Source organism: Mixophyes fleayi, chromosome 2 (genome assembly GCF_038048845.1).
Source record: "Mixophyes fleayi isolate aMixFle1 chromosome 2, aMixFle1.hap1, whole genome shotgun sequence".
Taxonomy (NCBI): Eukaryota; Metazoa; Chordata; class Amphibia; order Anura; family Limnodynastidae; genus Mixophyes; species Mixophyes fleayi.
In genome coordinates this window covers 229,713,471-229,733,787 of record NC_134403.1, presented here as the reverse complement: position 1 = coordinate 229,733,787, position 20,317 = coordinate 229,713,471, and the positions used below count along the sequence as shown (strand labels likewise).

Genomic DNA, 20,317 nt, shown 5'->3' with positions numbered 1-20,317 from the left:
TAACCGCAGTAGGAGGGGCTTACAAATGCTGCCACCACTGGACTCCTTACCGGCATTCAGTACCAGGTTTCTTCTGGGTAACTGACGCTGCTAGTGTACCCCGTTACTAGTGTACCTGGGCTGGTACCCCTGACCTCTTTCTATGGATCAGGGTTGCTGTGGATGGATCCCCGCTGGCCTATCACACTGGCCAGAGCTGCTGGGTAGCAGCAGAGCGGTGGTACCAGAAAGCTGGGTCCAAACCTTAGTACAGCCAGGAACGGATTAGAGTTTGGTCTAATCTGTAGGTCACAGGGATAGAGAAGTTTCCAAGAAGGTCTTCGAAGCAAGTGATGTTTATTTGCTCACATTGGTTGAAGGTACCAGGTTAGATGAAACAAGAAGAGCAATTTTCAATACAAAGAGTGCTTTTTTTATACAGTTTTGGACACCGCCTCACAGGGTAAGCCAGCCCCCTGAGGTCTGAGCTATTTTTAGTATCAGGATGCAGTAGGTTTACCCAAACTTGAATTTACATGTAATGCAAAGCTAACAATATTTACACTTCTCTGTAATATCCTAAAACTTGCTGTGATTTCCTGCATCTTGTTTTGGACACAGAGGAAATCTAACAGCAAGTCTAATTAAACCTTCCTATGCCTTCAGGTGTTGGACCCTCACACATCAAAATGTCTAATTAACATGAGATTAACATTGGGTCCTTTCTTCAGACAGTTGCAGAATACACATTTCCTCCACTTGAGAATTCCCAAAGAAAAGTTACAAAACCCCAAACAAGTCATTTCCCTATACCAAAGTACACAAAAGACTTCCTTAACAAACGCTTATTGCATCAGGTATATACCTCAGAAATAATTTACTCTAGCAAAGTTAAAACAAAAAATGAATTTCCTTCCCTGGTCTCAGAAATGGGCAAATAAGAGGTTTGAAGCAGTTGAGGATGAACAAGATAATGTATTATCTGAGGTGTAACAGTATGATTACACAATTTTAATGTGCATTTAAGAATTTAGTACCCTTCTATATAGGGTGGGAACTTTGGTTTGTTTGGAGTGAATATAGTGCATGAGGGGAAGTATCTTGCATGTTTTGTTAAAAACAAAAACGAAAGAAAAAAAAAGTATAAGAAATATCTTTGGGTTTATTGCTGTAAAGAGCAGAGAACTGTGCACCATTTCTCATTATGCTGCTGTCCCACATGAGCTTACATTAAGTGCAATTGTAACATGTGAGTAATATAAAGGAGTCTGTACTATTGTCAGCACTGTATTTAGGGTCTAAAGAACATTTTAAGAACCTATGACTTGCAACCATTTCTGTGAGCTAAATACACTACATACATATTAAGTAACACTGTATTGCGGGTGAATGGTCTATGTTTTAAAGATTATTTTTTTTGTATTTGTATTTTGTTTAAGAATCATTTTGTATAAACCCTGAAGCTTTTTTTGTGAGTGTGTTCATACCTATTATTTGTCTACAAGTGTTTACTGGTGGCTGTTCAGTAGCAACTTAGACTGGAATTAAGCCAAATTGTGACCCAAAAATACCAGTACATGCTCTTGTGAGATGGGGACATAGGGAAAGTACTTTTTCCACCCTCCCAAAAAACTTTTGTTGCAAGAAGACTAGAAATTATGATTGCAAAAGCTAGAAAACAGGTACTGTCTAATGAGTATTTTGTTTTTCAGCTCAAGAAATCCAGATGTCAGGAGTTTATCAGCATCCAACACAGCCTGTTTATCCCACGCAGCCTATGTATCCCACTCAGCCTCCATACCCCACGCAGCCGCCATACCCTATGCAGCTTCCATACCCCACACAACCACCATATCCAATGGATCCTAAATTTGCTTCTTCTCAACCAGGATATGAACCTGTGCCAGTGTACCCACTTAGTGGTCCCACAGCTCAATATGCTATATATAACCCTGCACCTCCTATGTACAATCAAAATGGTAAGATATATACCACATATAATGTAGACCGTATGTATCTACAGGTAGAGTTGTCTGTTTATATTCTTGCATACCTTTTCAAAAATTGCTTAAATAATGTCAACTTTCCATTATTACCACAATGCCCATTCACTTTTCAGATTCTCCCACAAAGCCAATTACTCTTACAATATACCAGTGACAATTTTAAAAGATAAGACACTATTAAATACAGTGTACTAAATATAACATAAACAAATATTTAACCATTCACTAACCTTTAAAATACTAATTTGTATAGTAGGTGGGACTAGGAGTTTATGCACTTATCAACTTGTTCGTTCCTCACACTCCTCCACTACTATGCCTCTCCTATCCAACTCAGACCTCAGTTTTTGGTAAGTGCCTAGGAGATGGGTCACTTCGGTATAGGCTCCTGCCTATACTTTAATTAGACTTAGACTTTCATGTTTTTATTTTACTTTCCTTTACAGGTGCAGCGCAGGGATCGAACTGAAGACCCAGAGGGGTGAATATCCTGTCGGCTTCCTTCACTCTGAACCCCTGCGCAAGGTAAGAAGTAGCCTGGCTCACTTGCCTAGCACCATTGTCGGCAGTCCCCTAGAATCAAGCAGTTGGCCCACAAGATAAGTCTGCCATGCAGGCAGCAGTTACTCAGGCCAGCACTGCGGTTAGGACAGCCATATAGACGGCCGAGGTCACAATTTTTTGTACGGGTGGAAGTGAAGCTGCAATAGCCTCTCCTATCCGCCCGATGAGCATGCCGGCAAGTTCTCCCCCCTCCCCCTAGACAACGAGCAGGGGGAACAGCGAAGCGATCGCACTCCATAGGAGGCGATTAGTTCGCTAATGCTCCCCGCAGCCTGGGCAACATTTACTGAAGATGGAGGAGGCTTTCTAAAGCCGACAGCCATACTTTGTATGCGCAGTTCATGGAGGCGGCCATTTTAGGGGACGGACGGAGGGTGGAACTTCTTCCCCCCTCCCTTACAACTTCCTGGCGCGGAAGGCGGCCATTTCTGGATACTGTGTCAGGAACATACATCGGGCAGCACGCTGGAAACACTCTGCCGGTACCTCTGTATTGTTTTTTCTTGTTTCGTTTCTTTTAAACAAAGTTAAACTTGCTCAGTCTCTATTTGGACATAGGACTGTTTGAGACTGGTGACGTGGTGTCTAAGACTTAAGAATCACATTGTATTTTCAATACTTCTCTATTTGCAATGAATGGTAGCCTGTTTATTGTCTGGTAAAATGCACAGGACTACAGCTATTTTATCTCAGATTCTGGACATTGGTGGCTAATGTGAGGATTACCTAGTATATAGACTTGGTAAACTCCTACTATACTGAGATTATGCAGGTCTATATAAATAAATGGATATTTATATTATATTCAAACTTATGGAAAGTGTATTTTTCTTCATTCCTGTTGTGATTCTGGCTTCATGTACAATCCAGAATATGTCCAAAAAGGAAGCATCCATAAAAAGGGGATCCTCAGCTACATCTGTGCTGTTGTGCTCATGTGCCAAATGCAATTCTAATTTATCTTTTGCACAGCATCCCTACTTTGCATTATGTCTAAAGAAGGGACTTCCACGGGTAAGATGTCTGCACTGCATTGTATATGTACCGCGTTGATAATATACAGAGTTATTGCAAAGTTAAAAACCAGCTACTACGTCTGTATTGCAATGTGTGTTTATATGTGTGTGTATGTATGTAGGTGTATATAGATACAGATTGTTTCTGTGACCCCTTTCCTAGCATTGTACTATGTCTAGAAAGGGCAATCCCAGAGGTAGGATACCTGCTGGTTCATCTGTACGGCATTCTAGATATATATGTACCAAAATCAGACACATTTATGCTGTAAAACTTTGCCTAGCATTGCTTTAGGTGTCATATGGACCCTCTGGTACGTCTAATCTGCAATATATATGTTCAAAAGATAATTTTATAATTTATGTTATACTATCGTTGGAACAGCTTAGCCCGGATGCTGCTGTGCAGCTTGCGATGCTAATGGTCTGCGAACCAGGTGCTCTCCCACTTCGGTGTCAGCGGCTCTGGAGAAGTCGGTCTAAACAAAATCACTGGCAGCATCAATGGCCGAACTCACTAAGGTGACTGTTAGGGTCTGAAAAGGTACGTAACTCTCCCTTTTCTCGCGCTTCTACACACACACAGATGAGATCTGTCGCAGTTATATCTTTCCACACAGTAGCGGAGATGTCTCTGTTCCGGTCTGAGTCTTCCCAAACAGACATCTATTCACCACCCCACAGGGGTAAGCATAAGGTTGTTGTTCAGAGTTGTTCACAGTCAGGCAGGATATGGTCCATTCCTCTGTAGAGGATACTACTTGGATCCTGATTTGCAGACAAGAACATTGTTAACTCTGAATATTCCACATCCCCCTCAGGAGGGATAGTCTCAGCGTAAGCACCAGACACACTTTAACCCTTGTGAAACTTGAGGCTGCTGCCCCATCCACATCTCTCCAGATGCTGGCCAGGGTGTCTGACCTTTTGGTATTAAGCCAAATAAGCAGGTATTAGACAGGGCAGATTCTCATCTCTTTTTCCTCCCCTGGCAGAGAGAATACTGATATGGGAAGGTACAGCTAGGGTTGACTACCCTGTAACTCGTCTATTCACTTATCCTGCTACCCCTACGCAGACCAGGCACCCAGTGAAGGATTTTATTTTATCGCTGATAGAAAGTGTAATCTAGTCCCCACCCAGTGATGACTGTCAGTCTGTTTACATCCAACAAGGGCATAGCTGGGTTGTGAAATAGCCCATTCTGACTTGGTCAGAGCAGTTGGCAAAAGGTATTCTGCAGTACGTTACAGTATCGGAGCTTCGCATTTTTGCAGAATTACAGTGTAATACTCAGGAGCCACTGGAGGTAAGAGTACATCTATTTCCACCTACTCCACTAGCACTCGTCAAGGGCGGACTTAATCCCCCCCGGCCTCGTCCCCCCCCCCCCTTTTTTTCCAAGGGCGAATTACCCCATGGCGGACTCACTTCTTGGCTCCAGTAAGAGCATATAGTATCAGCACAAGTGCAGTTAAGTGAGAAGCCCATATATACGCGGTGGTATCTCCGAGGATTGGTATTTTATTCCAACCTCTTCCTGACCCACAGATGGATCCTTTCATTACAGTTAAGCTGGCAGTCCCTCAACAGGAGGCCTGCATTCTCCCGTGTCGGATAAAGTCTCTACGGACAGTCGTTGCAGACAGTGAACAGAAACAGTTCCTTGCCTCAATACACATTATGAAGTTCTTGCATAAACCAGTCAGAAAGGGGCCACCAGTGTCTCTTTCGCTTTGACGGTACAGAGTTTTCAGTTCAGGCTCAGGATTCTGCAGCTTTTATTAGGCACATTGCGCCTCGTGGCCTTCCGAGATTATGGCAGTCAGGGCAAGGCTACGGCACACCCTCCGAGTCACGATAGTACCCTGTTGGGACCACCCCCTTCTGAGGGCTCCATCATTATTTCGCTCACAAGCAAATCCCCATTCGGTCCCGGTAAGCTCAGGTCGCTGTGCAGTAGATGCACATTAATGTCCCATGCTCATCTCTCGACATCTGCAGAGGGAAATTCCCCAGAAGGGGGGGGCTGGTTCCCAGGTTATGGAACTTGCGGATCATCACACTGTCCGAAGCCACATGTCTATCATCCTCACAGTCGTTAGACAGTCAGGAGTCTGGTCAGTTGTCCTCCAGGTCCTATACCCAGTTCCGGACAGACTATAGTTTGTCGGATATAGGCGAACTGATAGGATCTTTAGGGTTCCAGGGTCTTTTAGGTAACCCCAAAGAGACTGTACTTTAACAGCTGGTGCTCAAGGTGCACAGCAGATGGCGGCAGGATCAGGAAAGCTCAAGACAATATGTCAGATAATACCAAGCCTGTTGCATTTCTATAGCATCACAGGGGAACACGCGACCCGAGAGCAGTATGACAGGCTTCCAGGTTAGGGCCTGAGCAGCGTGTCATATTCCCATACCTTGGACCATTATCCCAGCAGAGGACAAGAGTCTCAGTAGACAGGCATTTAACTAGGGAAAATTGTCTCTCCACGGGGACATCCATTGCCCCTCCTGTTGGGGCCTTGTGGGGGACTCCAGGCTTAGCCCCCGAGGCATCCATACTTATGTTTTAGGTCCCCCCTTAACCGCCCATAATCTCATAAGACCCTTAAGTGACATTTTCCAATGCCAAGATGTTCCCAGAAAGGTCAGCCTGGTGCACCTGTCGCTTTCCTGTCCCACGTTCTCACGAGCAAACAGTTATTCTAGGAGTGGGGCTTCCAGCTATCCTGGAGCCCTTCATTTACCTCCCAGAGCACGGTTCTCAGACATTGTTGGCGGGTGGAAACACCCCCCTTCCACCCAACTCTGTGGCCAGATCGGAACATTTAGCGCCCCCCTTTTCTCGGCCACTCTTTATATAGTCTAGCTTGGTGCTGTGGCGTTGTGGCCCCTTTTCCTTAACACCACTTTAGTCTGAGATAGTACAGCACTTGGGTTAAGCCCCAGGGCTTTCACAGGTCCCAGTGCTGGCTCCTCAATTCGCTTTCTTTCACAAGCGGGCCCTGAGATGGGACTCTGCCTAGGTGCCCGCAGGGTGCATCCCCCGGGGCTCTACATCAATTTTAGCTCCGGTTTATAGAATAACATTTTTTTTTTTAGTCTTTTCTTCCAGGGGCCCCTGTCGTTTCAGCTCACAACCCCCCCCCCCCCCCCCTCCCTCCTTTGTGTGGGACAGGAGAAGCATTGAGATATAGTTTGGTGATCACAGTGCATGCTTGTGCCACTTTTGACTTGCGGACCCTGGTAGGAGACGTTAATTCCAGGGTAGGAGTGTCCCATTGCATATCTCTCCTGTTCTGTGGCAGAAAGTGTGAATTGCACTCCCACATATTTCTTTTTCTAGGACATAAGAGGTGCGTCGCTCCAGCCAATATTGGTTCAGAGGATAGTATCTACATTGCACTTAACTCAGGAGCTTGTGGTCAAGCATTCTGCTGTTATTCCTTTTCATGTGACACTCCTCCTGGCCTGGATGTGGTCCATCATCTGCGGGCCCAGACTGACCGCAGGCTCTCTATCCGGGAGACTTTGTTCTTTTGGGCGCTTAATAGCGTTGCTGGTCAGTTTCCAAACAGTCTCATGCCCGATACATCCCTTCCACCATTTGGTGGCATCTTCACGCCTCTTCTCTGGTTCTGGGGACCTTAGAACTCGCTCCCCAGGCTGGTGGGCACGTCTTGGACGCCGCGTTTGGGTGCGTTGGTAAAGCAGTTGTCCATGGTGCCAACGCCCACATTTACTGCAGAGTTTCAGGGTTACATCGCTTTCCATCAGCAGATGTGAGCTTTGGGCGCAGAATGTTGCGCGCCACCGTTCCAGAACAATCCCTTCCTTAGAGGCATGTCCCCAATGACTCGCAGTGTCCCCCAATGGTAGGAAAGAGAAAAGGAGATATTTGCTCACCGTAAAATCCATTTCTCTGACTCCATTGGGGGACACTGCGCACCCTCCCTTGCTGTGAAATTAGTGCTGTTTTTGGTGCTATTTTCTGTATTGCTTCTCCTTTCTTCCTGGCTTGGTTATACAAAACTAAGGTCTGAGCTAGATAGGAGGGGCATAGTAGGGGAGGAATGTGAGGAACGAACAAGTTGATAAGTGCCTAAACTCCTAGTCCCACCGACTATACCCCCAATGTCTCGCAGTGTCACCCAATGGAGTCAGAGAAATGGATTTTACGGTGAGTGAAAATCTTCTTTTAATCCGAAATAAAAATCTACTGGCTTAATTTATAAATGTACTTTGTTACTAGTAGATTGGATAAGCAAGACAAATTAATACCTCCTCTGCAAGTTTTTTATAATTTTGTACCTTTTTTTATTTTTATTTTTCTAAATTATTTTTATCCTTTTATACCCTGCATCTAGGAAGGGAGAAAAATATATTTCTCTTTCATCCAGTCTGGGGGACACTGCTTACCATGGGTTGTGGAGGGAGCTTGGGGAGTTGGCACCTAACTAGTTAACTTTTAGTGCTGCCGACAGACCCCTACCCTCTACAATCCCCCTGCTTCTTCCTCTTCCTGTCAGTTTTTTTCAGGTGCCCATGCAGTTGGGCAGTGTTTTTAGTGCTTAGTGTAATTTTATTACTTTTATTTTATTCTTTTAATTATTACTTCATTTTTTCCCAGTAGCAGGCTGGAGTGTGTTCTAATATAGAGGACACACTCACAGCACAGCAGCGCAGACGCTCCCCTATCAGATGAGAGCCAGCGGTTCTCACTGACAGGAACAGGAAAGGAGATGGAGGAAAGGGTGTCTAAAATTGAGAGTGACAAGCGGTCTCACGGACCGCTGTCACTCCTGAGCCTCCCCGATAACCGGCGCTGCCATTGCAGGCATAGAGTGCCGGTTATCGGATATGTCAGTTGACGGCGGCCATTTTGGATTTCGGGAAGGAGATCCTAGGAAGAAGGGGGCTATACCTGGATCCCCCCTCATGCATAGGAGGGGGCATCAGGTATTATCCGCTGCGGAGACCTCCTCTGGAGGTCTCCATTACTCTGCTACAGAAAATTAATTTTTATTTTTTAATCGCTGCAGAAGCAGCACTACTGAAGGGGGGAGTTAACACATAGAGCTCCCCCTCCTTCCTGAGAGAGAGATGGTCTGTCCCAGTCTTCTGACGCCAAGGAGAAGCCCGGGAACAGAGAACAGATCTGAGGGAGCAGGCACCAGGATACTGCTGTTGGACTTCTCCCCTGTTTGGCCTATGGCTAAGTATCTGATTTATTTAAACACATATGCTGTATTGCTGTGTACAAGAGGGCTAGTAGGAGTTATATTATAGTTCTCCTACCTGCTTAAATATTATTTTGTGTTTAAAATATTACAAGTACAACTTTTTATCTAGATTAGTTGATTCTTGTAGTTACACTTTCCTCTATACATATTATATATCTCTCTCTCTCTCTACTCAGCTAAAAAATTTTAAATTTAAGTCTGTGTGTTTTGGTGTGCCTTCCTTTATTCAGAAATGCCAGATATGGGAAAGGGCCCTAAATCAATATTTTTTTTTAAATATCATTTAAATGTCATGTAAAATTAATTTGTGGGCAGAAGGACCCGTTGGCGCTCTGTTTGTGAAGCAGGGGTCCCCCCTGCTCAAACCCAACAGGTCTCAGCCCCTCCATCGGAGGAACCGGCCTGGGTGGCCTCCCTGACACAGTCGGTTTCCTCCTTAGCACAGATTGTTTCTCAATCCAATCAATTATGGTCTAGTGGGGCAACTTCGGTGTCTAATAATCCAAATACACCATTGGGCCTCCCTGCTTCCTCTGGTTCCAGTGGAACGTCTATACCAGGACCTTCCTCATTACAGACGGACCAAGCCCCTGTTCCCACAGAGCCGCCATGGTCCACAGCTTTTATAAAGGGTTTGGATAAACTGAACCAGTTACTCGAATCCCCAAATATTCCGCCTGCTAGAAGGAAGCGGCCTAGATCTGATAATACCCTTATGGTCCTTTCAGACTCTGAGGAGTTTTCAGAGGAAGAGGGGGATATTAATTCTGATCCTGACCAGGTTCTTCTGTTGGGACAGGAAGAAAGCTCTAAAAGCCAATTTATTAACGATTTGGTTTTAACAGTAAGACAAGCGTTGGATCTCCCAGAACCGGAAGATCCGACTCCCAGAGACAGAAATCTTTTTAAGAAAGCCAAAAGAAGGGCTAGCCGTTTTTCCCCTTCTGTAGAACTTAGAGATATCGCAGAAGGAGCCTGGAAACAGCCAGAGAAAAGGTTCTCTGTTCCCAAAGGTTCTCTTCCCTGTATCCATTGCAGGAAGAGGATGTGGTTCGCTGGGAGAGCATTCCAAAAGTGGATATTCCTATAGCCCGATTGGCCAAGCACGCTTTACTCCCAGCCCCAGGTTCTGCATCCCTACAGGATGTCAATCACCGCAGAGTGGAATCCCAGCTAAAATCTATATTTGCGGCTGCGGGTTCTTCCTCTAGGCCCACATTTGCGTCAGCTTGGGTTGCTAGAGCCATGGAAGCATGGGCAGACCAGCTGGCTTTGCATTTGAAGGAGGCATCGGGGTACCTGTATAAGGTGGCCCAGTATACAGCGGCTGTATCCTCATCTATTCAGGCTGCATCTATCTCAGCAAGTAGAAGTTATGGCTGAAATCATGGGAAGGAGATGCGGAATCAAAAAAGTCAGTGGAAACCATTCCTTTTTCAGCGGCAGGTTTGTTCGGCCCAGAATTGGATACCCTGATCTCTCAGGCAACCGGGGGCAAAAGCACTTCCTTGCCAGTATCCCTAGCAGGAGCCGGAACCCTCGGGTCAGCTCTTTTTCGTCAGCCTTTTCGGGGGACCTCCTTTCCTAAAGGATAGTCCTTTAGAAACAGACAGCCCAATTCTCAAGGCTCCTCTGCCAGGGTGAAATCCTCGTTTGCAGCTAGGCGCTAGGCCTCCATGTTCCAGGAGAAGCCTGCGTCATGACGACCACTCTGTTCTGCAGGGGGCGCCAGTGGGGGGACGTCTGTCTTTGTTTCAGGAACAGTGGGCAGCGTCCTCCCAAGATTCTTGGATTCGGGGTATTATATCAGAGGGTTACAGGATAGACCTGTTGGGCCCCGCTCCACATCGTTTCTTCCAAACTACGCTACCCCGAGATCCATCAAGAAGGCAGGCTATACAGGATCGGGTCGCCTCTTCTTTTTCAAAAAGTTATCTGCAGGGTTCCAGATTACCAGAAAGGGCAGTGGTTTTATTCAAACCTGTTTCTGGTCAAGAAGCCGGACGGCTCCTTTCACCCCATCCTAAATTTATAGGGCCTCAATGTGCACTTAAAGGTGGACAAATTTCGTATGGAATCCCTGAGGTCGGTGATAAACGGCTTAGAGAAGGATCGGTTTATGGCGTCCATAGACATAAAGGACGCATACCTCCATATTCCCATATGGATTCACCATCAGTCTCTTCTAAGATTCTCAGTGGGATCCTTCCACTATCAGTTTCGGGCCCTCCCCTTCGGTCTCTCAACAGCGCCGAGGGTTTTCACGAAGGTCATGTCAGTTATGGCAGCATGTCTTCACCTTCAGGGAGTTCAGTACCTTATTTGGACGATCTGCTCATCAAATCCTCCTCAGTAGATTGCTTACGTCATCACTTGTCCCTCACCTTGGTGGTCCTCGAGGGCCACGGATGGCTGATCAATTTAAAGAAATCCCAGATGGTTCCGTGTCAACGCATGGTTTTCCTAGGCCTCATCATGGACACCAGCCAGCAAAAGGTTTTCCTGCCTGTCGAGAAGGTTGCTTCAATTCAGAGCATAACAACTCAGGTCTTGTCTTCCCCCAGCCCCTCAATGCACTTGTGCATGCGGCTGCTGGGAAAGATGGTGGCCTCCTTCGAGACCATCCCCTTTGGTCGAGTCCATTCTCGTTGTTTCCAGTGGGATCTGTTGTCAAAATGGTCAGGATCCCACCTTCGCTTAGATCTCCAGAGGATCTCTCTATCCCCGAGGACGAGACAATCACTCCAGTGGTGGCTGATTCGGGATCTCATGACGGTGGGCAGGTCCTTCGCTCCATGGTCATGGATCATAGCCACGACAGACGCCAGCCTGAAAGGTTGGGGGCGGTGATCCTACATCTCCGGCTCCAGGGCTTTTGGTCGGTTCAGGAGTCGACCCTTCAATAAACGTGCTGGAATTGAAGGCTATTCTTTTAGCCCTTCGGGGGGGGGCCCAGTCCCTCCTCCAGGACCACCCCGTCAGTCCAACAATGCCATGGTTGTGGCATATGTCAACAAACAGGGAGGAACCAGGAGTGTAGCTGCAATGAAGATTGCAACTCAAATCTTGATTTGGGCAGAACTATATGTTCCAGCAATATCGGCAGTATTCATTCCAGGAATAAGAAATTGGAAGGCCGACTACTTAAGTCGAAATCAGATGATGCCAGGAGAGTGGTCACTCCATCCAGAAGTGTTCCAGTCTCTGGCTCAGAGGTGGGGTCTTCCGGATATAGATCTCATGGCCTCCAGACACAACAGAAAGGTTCACACATTTCGCGCAAGGGCAAGGGACCCCTTAGCGGTGGCAGTGGACGTAATGACGATGTCATGGGACTTCAGGTTGGGATACCTGTTCCCTCCGATTCCCATGCTTCCTCGTGTGCTCAGACGAGTAAAACAAGGAGGTCTGCCAGTAATTCTGATAGCTCCCTCATGGCCGCGCCGAGTCTGGTACGCGGACATCCTCTCTATGGCAGAAGGACCGGGGTTTCATCTTCCATCTCGAGTCGACCTCCTTCTGCAGGGTCCCTTCCGTTACCAGAATTACCTCAGATCAGTTAACGGCATGGCTGTTGAAGCCAGCCTCTGGAGGGCTAGAGGTTGTTTCCTCCAGTGTGGTGAACACTATGATGCGAGCCAGAAAGCCGGTCTCAGCTCGCATCTATCACCGGATTTGGAAAACCTATATCAGATGGTGTGAAAATAGGACATGTCACACGTCCTCTTTTCGTCTCCCTAGTTTATTGGCTTTTCTTCAGATGGCCTGGAAGCAGGGCTTCGTTTAGGTTCCCTAAAAGTTCAGGTATCGGCACTTTCAGTCTTTTTTCACCTGAAATTAGCGGATTTGCCAGATATTAGGACTTTCCTCCAGGGAGTCTTGCATATTCAGCCTCCCTATGTTCCGCCTACAGCACCGTGGGATCTCAATCTGGTGCTGGATATGCTTAAAGGGCCTCCCTTTGAGCCTTTACGTGTGGCAGATTTTAAATGGTTGACCTGGAAGGTCCTCTTTCTTTTGGCTATGGCATCTGCACGTAGGCTTTCAGAATTAGGAGCTCTGTCTTGTTGGGAACCATATCTGGTTTTCCACGAGGACAGAGCGGTGTTAAGAACCCTCCCTTCTTTCGTTCCTAAAGTAGTTTCGGTTTTCCATCTGAACCAAGAAATTGTAGTTCCGGTCTTCTCATCTACTTCCCATTCGGATCAACAGTCTATGGAAAAGTTAAGGCGAGCTTACATAAGGCTAACCGTCCGGTGCCAGAGAGACCTGGTCCTCTGTCTACAAAATTTTACCAGTTTAATTTATTTGCATCCGCGGATGCAAATTTTGCTCGTAATGCTTTGCGAGCGGGATTTTCAGAGTAGTCCCACCCTTACGGGGCTGCTTAATAACGTCCCCATAGTAAGCAGTGTCCCCCAGACTGGATGAAAGAGAAAAGAGGATTTTTGTACTTACGTTAAATCCGTTTCTCTGATTCCGTCTGGGGGACACTGCGATCCCTCCCATCTGCTTTTCTTCTGTGTGCTCTTGTTTGACTGCCCTTTTTTCTCCTTGGGCTTTTTAATTAACTGACAGGAAGAGGAAGAGGCAGGGGGATTGTAGAGGGGAGGGGTCTGTCGGCAGCACTAAAAGTTAACTAGTTAGGTGCCAACTCCCCAAGCTCCCTCCACAACCCATGGTAAGCAGTGTCCCCCAGACGGAATCAGAGAAACGGATTTAACGTAAGTACATAAATCCTCTTTTTTATTTATTATAGTATTTATAATTCGGCCTCCGGTACCACCTCTATGCTGATGACGCCCAAATCTATATCTCTTCCCCTGACATCTCCCCTAATGTACTATCTTGTGTAACCAACTGTATTTCAGCTATCTCCACATGGATGTCCCAACACTACCTAAAGCTCAACATATGCAAAACAGAGCTTATTATGTTGCTTGAATCACCGCCTTCCCTTAAATCTCCCTCAATGTTAATAACACAGCAGTTTCCTCAGTCTCCCAAGCCCACTGCTTTCGTGTCGCACTTGATTCCGCCCTCTTTATTCCTCACATCCAGATTCTCTCCCAGTCCTGTCAATTCTACCTTAATAACATTGCCAGAATACGCCCATTTCTTACTCGACATGTCACCAAAACACTTATCCATTCTCCCATCATCTCCCGTCTAGACTTCTGCAACCTCAACACTACCCCTGCATACATCTCAAATCTCGCATCAAAATACTCTCCCTCCTGCTCTAACTCTGACCTGCGCCTTGTCTTGTCTCAGGTGAGCTTATCATCGATAACACTATTCACAATAATGCACCCTCAAAGCTCAGGGCCTCCATCAGGGGGGTACGAGGGGTACTGTTGTACCGGGCCCGGGCTCACCAGGGGGTCCGGTACAACAGCGCAGCACAGACTTACCTGGGGCCCCGCTGGTCTCCGCTACTCTGTCTTCAGCCTGGCTGTCAGATCGCAGGGGGGAATGATTCCTCCACCCCTGCGATCGCATCTTTGTGCCTGGCTGTCACGGTGACAGCCAGGCTGAAGACAGAGTAGCGGAGCCCCAGGTAAGTATGTGTTGCTGTTGCTCATGAGGGGGGGCGCTCATGGGGGGGGGGGGCCCGGGGGACACGGGGAGCCCGTACTGGGCCCAATGATTGCTGAAGGCGGCCCTGTCACAGCTGTCCCAATCTCCACTCTGAGCCACATTTGCTCCTCCTTGTTTCAGCTGTGCCGTCTAGAATGGAATTGTTTTCATGTCTGCTTTTATGTTTCTGTTTTATGTATGTACTGTTTTCCCTACTGTATGGCACTGCGGAGCACTGTAGCACCTTGCAAATCTACGATAATAATAATTACAATAATAGCCGCCTCCTATCTGGCATTCCCGACAACCATATATCCACACTTCAATCCATTCTAAATGCTGCTGCAAGACTGATCTTCCTCTCTCACCGCTCCAGATCTGCATCACCACTTTGCAAGCCCGTACACTGGCTCCCTGTGTCCTCCAGAATCCAATTCAAATTACTCGTCCTTTCCTACAAAGCCCTCAATAACGCCACCCCACCCCTTCATACATCTCAAATCTCATATCAAAATACTCTCCCCCCTGCGCTCTTAGACCTACCTCTGATGTACGCTTTTCTCGTCTCTGGTAAACACCGCTCACTCACGCCTACAAGACTTCTCCGTGCTACTCCCCATTTTATGAAATTTTCTACCACACCCAATCAGGCTTATCCACAGCCTTTAAAATATTTAGACGTTCTCTAAAAGCCCATCTTTTTTTTTTTTTAAAGCTTACTTTATCCCTGATGATACTATTCACACTAATACACCCTCACAGCTGTCCCAATCTTCACTCGAAGCCACATTTGCTCCTCTTGTTTCAACTGTGCCCTCTTCCACTTAGAATGTAAGCTCTCCAGTGAGCAGGGTCCTTCATACCCTTTGTTTACATTTCTGTATTTATTTTCTCTGCCTTGTATGGTCCTGTTTTATGTATGTACTGTTTTTCCTGATGTACGGTGCTGCAGAACACTGACGCCTTACAAATCTACTATAATAATAATTTGCTTCTTTCCCAACATTTCTCTGGCTTCAGGAAAAGAGACAACTTTCCCCTTCACAGTGTTACATTCTGAATCCTGCTGCTTTTTTCCTTAACAAAATGACTGTTACACACATAATGAAAGCATAACAGCTAATGGGCTAAAGCAGTATGTTTTATGTCTATGTTCCCTGGTGCACTTCTAGCATTCATTTTAATTAACGGTTGTAATCCTGGATACCCTTTTCCACTTGTTTTATACACAACAATATCTGTGCTGATAATCATCTTTATAAACTCATATCTTGTACCAGAGGAAAATCTTAAATTTCCCCCTCAGCATTGTAAGGAGCGTTTAACACACCTTTATTTTACTATGCCAACGCCTCCACTCCCTTCTCTGTTCCACCTCTCTAAGCATAGAGGGAACAATGGGGGATATGTCTGTCTGACAACAGACTGTACATGCAGTTCTGAAAAGTGCTTTTTATGCTTTTGAGTTGACTTACATGTGACTTTACATGATCCCCTGAGTGTGCGTCTTTTTATAGGGTTAATACCATTGGTTACATGAGTTTATATAGTAAATCCGATTTCCATTCTAAAGTATCTCCCTTCCCTAGTCTGATAGCCCCACATGAGCTTTACAGCAGTTGCCTGGATTCGGAAACTATGGACAGGAGTCCATAAAATAATGCATTCTGCTTGCATGACTGAGTCCTCCTAATGAAGGCAAATGTACATGCTTCTAATTCCTTTTCTGGACATATATAGGATGCTACACTCCCCTTTTACCCCAACACCCCTGCTCGTATTGCTTATTAGTAAAATAAATACATTATATATGTTGAGAGTGTTTAGCCTTGCAAGCTGCCATTGCTTAAAAAAAATAAAAACAAATCTTATTGGCACTAAATTAATCAAGAAGGGATGTTAAAATAGAATTAGATGCTGATAATGGAATTGTGCAGTCCTAAATACTAAATACAAAAACAAATGATGGAATTCCCAAATTAAGCCCAAATGAAAATATAATACTTAAATGCATAAAAATAGATATAATAAATAGAACATATAAATAAGAATAATATAATACTATGTATAATATAAAAGAACAAGCCAAAGTTAAGGCATCTAAGGAGAATCCTTCATTATATTATTGGAATAAAGAGTGGTGAGCTATTGATCAATTTGTAATTGGACTCATTGTGTTCCCTGAAGTGATATTTTTACTTGGCCACATTCGGGCTGTTTTACACCCTTACCTTACTCTTTTGCCTTTTCTGTTTTATTTTGGGGCAAGTTGTACCTAAGGAACAGTTTTATAATGTATACTGACTTATGATGCTTATATAATTTGGGAGAATGTCGGTAAAATCCTAATACTATCAAATTGTATTGAATTTTTCTATGCTAATTTTTGCATCTCAAAAATGCATCTCAATCGATTAAATTGTTCACTGTTAATAAACTCTCACAAAGTTTGCATATATTATTATAATGTTGTTAATAGCTCTTTGAAATGCAAATTGCATTTTATAAAAGTTTTAAAAGGGTTATTTTCTAAAGGAAATTACTTCTCTTGTATTTTCTGATTTAATTTCATGGGGTGAGTGAAGATCACTCTGTAACACTCCATTATGCTATTGTAGCATCTCGCTGCTAATCGGCCCTGTATTGCATTGTTCTCAAATTGAAGTGACTTTTATAAGCTGAGTAGACTATCATGTCGCATAGGTGTTACAATTTTCTATTTTATTAGTATATGTTATAAATTATGGGAGCCCTACACTTGCTAGACCAAGTATGGTATATGCATATAAAGAAAAAGCAAGTGGACGAAATAGAGTATTCTCAAAATATCTAAGCACACCAGAATAGATTTGGAAATAAAGATGGTGTAACAAAAAGTAAAAGATAACATTTTAATTTTCCTGTCTTAAGGGCACATTCAGTAAGTTTGGAAGTCCAACTGGGTGAAAGTTAGGGTGAGAAAGGGAAAGCTATGACACTTATCTGATGGTTACTAAAATTATTTAATGCATATGGCTGCAATTAAGAATGTTTGTAAGACATTTTGATTTTCTTCTTTCTCAGTTGCCGCTCCCCATTTTGCACCTCCAAACACAATGCAACCTGGTCCATGACAACTGAAAGACAGGAAGATCATACTGTGTGACTGTGTCTCTTCACTCTCCTAGGGAAAAGACAACCTTCTTTATACCACTGAGTTACCCAGTCACCAAATGGGAACGTAAGATCCTTTTGTATGTCTCTTCATTTGGCAGACTACAGATATGCTAATTGTGAGACTGAGGTCATTTGTACACTCACTAGTTATATTATTTTTACTACTAATTTTATTATTATTAATTTTACTCATATTTGCTTTTGATGCAATGTTAGATTTCAATTAATAAATTCAGTTTTGTGGACACTTAACATAGCTGTCCATTGGTGCTGAATGGAAAATATCTTTTCCAGTCAAATTTCACAAACTATTTGTTCAGTAATTAAAATATTGTTCTTCGCTTTTTAATTATTTTTGTCATGTCATTGTCCCTTGTCATTGAGTATAAGTAATGCTGTCCTAGCAAAGGATAACATATTTACTTATATAGCTCTAATATCACTTGAATCTGGTAAAGTGTCACTGACTCTGGCATTTGAAAGTGACAAATCACAAAATAAAACTGTTTACAAATGGATCTTGTTTAGTTTAAAAAAACAACTATTGATAAATACTAAATATTATTATTCATTTAGTAATGGTATGTTTGAATATGTAATTTGTAACAACATTTATTGTGATCACGAACAAAATATGTTTTGGCCTCTTTGTGCCACTGATGTATTGCCTATTTGTAATATTTTAAACTGGTAAAATTACCACACTAAATCCGAGAGAGTAAATCCTAATTATAAATCATTTGTGATTTTTAAGAACAAGTAAAATCACTTTCATATTAATATACAATATGTTTAAAGATTTCATTCTCATATTTGCACAGTGGAGGCGATTTATCCACTCACTAGGAATCAGTCACTAAGGCACTCTATGTTCCAGTCTCATAAATATTGCTTCACCCTGAAACAAGTCTAATTCTCCTGGTAACAATACCACTTGACTCAATATTCTGTGGTGTCATGGAAACTGGGATAGGTGACAAAATAGCTGCCTTCATTATGTGTAGGTGAACCGTCCACATTGTTGTTTTGCAAGGGTGAAACGTCTCGCCTTTTCATCAATATGGATTGGGGGAATAAAAAATATATATTTGCACACAAACTGAATATTATCAGAGGTCTGATTGACTAGAAATGTTCTGTTCTGTTTGCAAATTTGTGAATTAACACAGGTCTATAGCGCACCCTATGTAGTTGTCAGTGAATGATGCCTGTAGGGTTAAAGGAGAGGAATCACAATCTGTCCATTTTATTACTGGAATTCAGAAAACGCTCAAATCCCAAGTGCTGCATGTTCTAGGTGAACTGTAAGTATACGATAGAAGGTCAGTATACTAGGATCTAAAAGGTATGACACACTGTACAGATCTTAGTATACTGACCTTCTATCGTATACTAACAATTCACCTAGAACATGCAGCACTTGTGCCTTCGGTTTTGAGTGTTTTGTTTTGGTTTTTTTTTTATAAAAAGTCAAAATGTTTCCCCTTTGTAAACTGATGATTTCTACTAGTAAAATTCTACTAGATTTCATATTAGGACCCCAGAATAGACATGTAAAAGAATGGGAGAAAGATTTTGGCTCCACTGGCAATATTTGGGAGGACTACTGGGGAAAAGTAAGGAAAAAAGTTTAATCCGGGTTAATTTCAGTCCTGGTTGAGGACAACACTAAAATAATTTATTGCAAGTGATATTATATGCCAGATAAACGCTCTATGACCTTTAGTACAGCCAATCCCCTATTCGAAGAATTTGTGGACATGTCTAGTTTAGAGTACAAACAACGGTAGGTTTGGTACTTGATATTCCTGTACCTAAGAATCCATGGATTTATCGCCTGTCCTCCCAAAGACATCTATAAGCACTTTGCTATATATTAGCAGCTTTGAAATGCTAGTTGCTAAAACATTAATGCAACCATTCCCACCCTCCTCCATTTTATCCTCAAGTCTCTGATATGGTTTGTGGCACGCATTAAGAAGATTAATTATTACCTACATGATAGAGAAAATGTCTCCACTCTGGTACGAGACATCTGGATCTTTGCAGAGAGAGAAGCCCAGATAACAAATACTTTTTCATAAGAAGTCCCAAGACGGATCCAAGAAGCATGTTATGATCAGATGGAACGATTTGATGGATTTGTAATGCTATATAAAGTATTGTCTTAAACCCTAAGCCATTGGATCAGCTGTGCTAAGGCATTTTACAACTGAAAACACAAAACAAACATAACCTCTTATGCTTATTTGTATGTTTGCTCATTTGTCTGTATAAATAATTTATATCTACCGTATGTTTTTGTTACATATGTCTGTGTCTATCCAAATAAAACGTTTTTATAACAAATTTTTTTTTAACAAGACAAGGTGAAGAAGGAACTGAACATGCGCCACTTGCCGTTTAAAGAATACCTACTCCCTATTTAAAAATGTAATTATTATGAATAAAATAATAATAAATATTCCCCCCCCTTCTTTTAATAAATGGTTTAGTTTAGAGAATCATCTGGGTGCCACCGCAGCAATTTAAAGAATAACATGAGAGCAGATATTTCAGAGGTGATGTTTTTCCTCCAAGCAATGATTACTCTTTGTTTTATAGGTAATCAGTAATTCTAGATAACCTACAAAATTCCTTTATATAATGTTTTGGGCATAGAGCTTGGCTCCTTGTTACTGCCCTCTTGTTGCTTGTAAAGGTGAGTTTTCAATGGCTGCAATGATTGCACTGTAGCAGAAACTGCCCACTTAACATTTACTGAATTGTT

The 20,317-nt window shown here is 43.5% G+C and overlaps 1 protein-coding gene across 2 annotated transcripts in view; it reads left to right on the top strand.

Moving 5' to 3' along the window:
- Positions 1 to 19,843, top strand: part of SHISA4 (shisa family member 4) — a 75,876-nt gene extending 56,033 nt beyond the window's left edge. For both annotated transcript variants that reach the window (XM_075195580.1, XM_075195581.1), the window contains 2 exons: positions 1,692 to 1,958; positions 17,455 to 19,843. In XM_075195580.1, the coding sequence (XP_075051681.1) occupies positions 1,692 to 1,958; positions 17,455 to 17,504 (317 nt within the window). In that variant the 3' untranslated portion in view covers positions 17,505 to 19,843. The remainder of the gene's footprint in view (positions 1 to 1,691; positions 1,959 to 17,454) is intronic.
- The last annotated feature ends 474 nt before the right edge of the window (positions 19,844 to 20,317 follow it).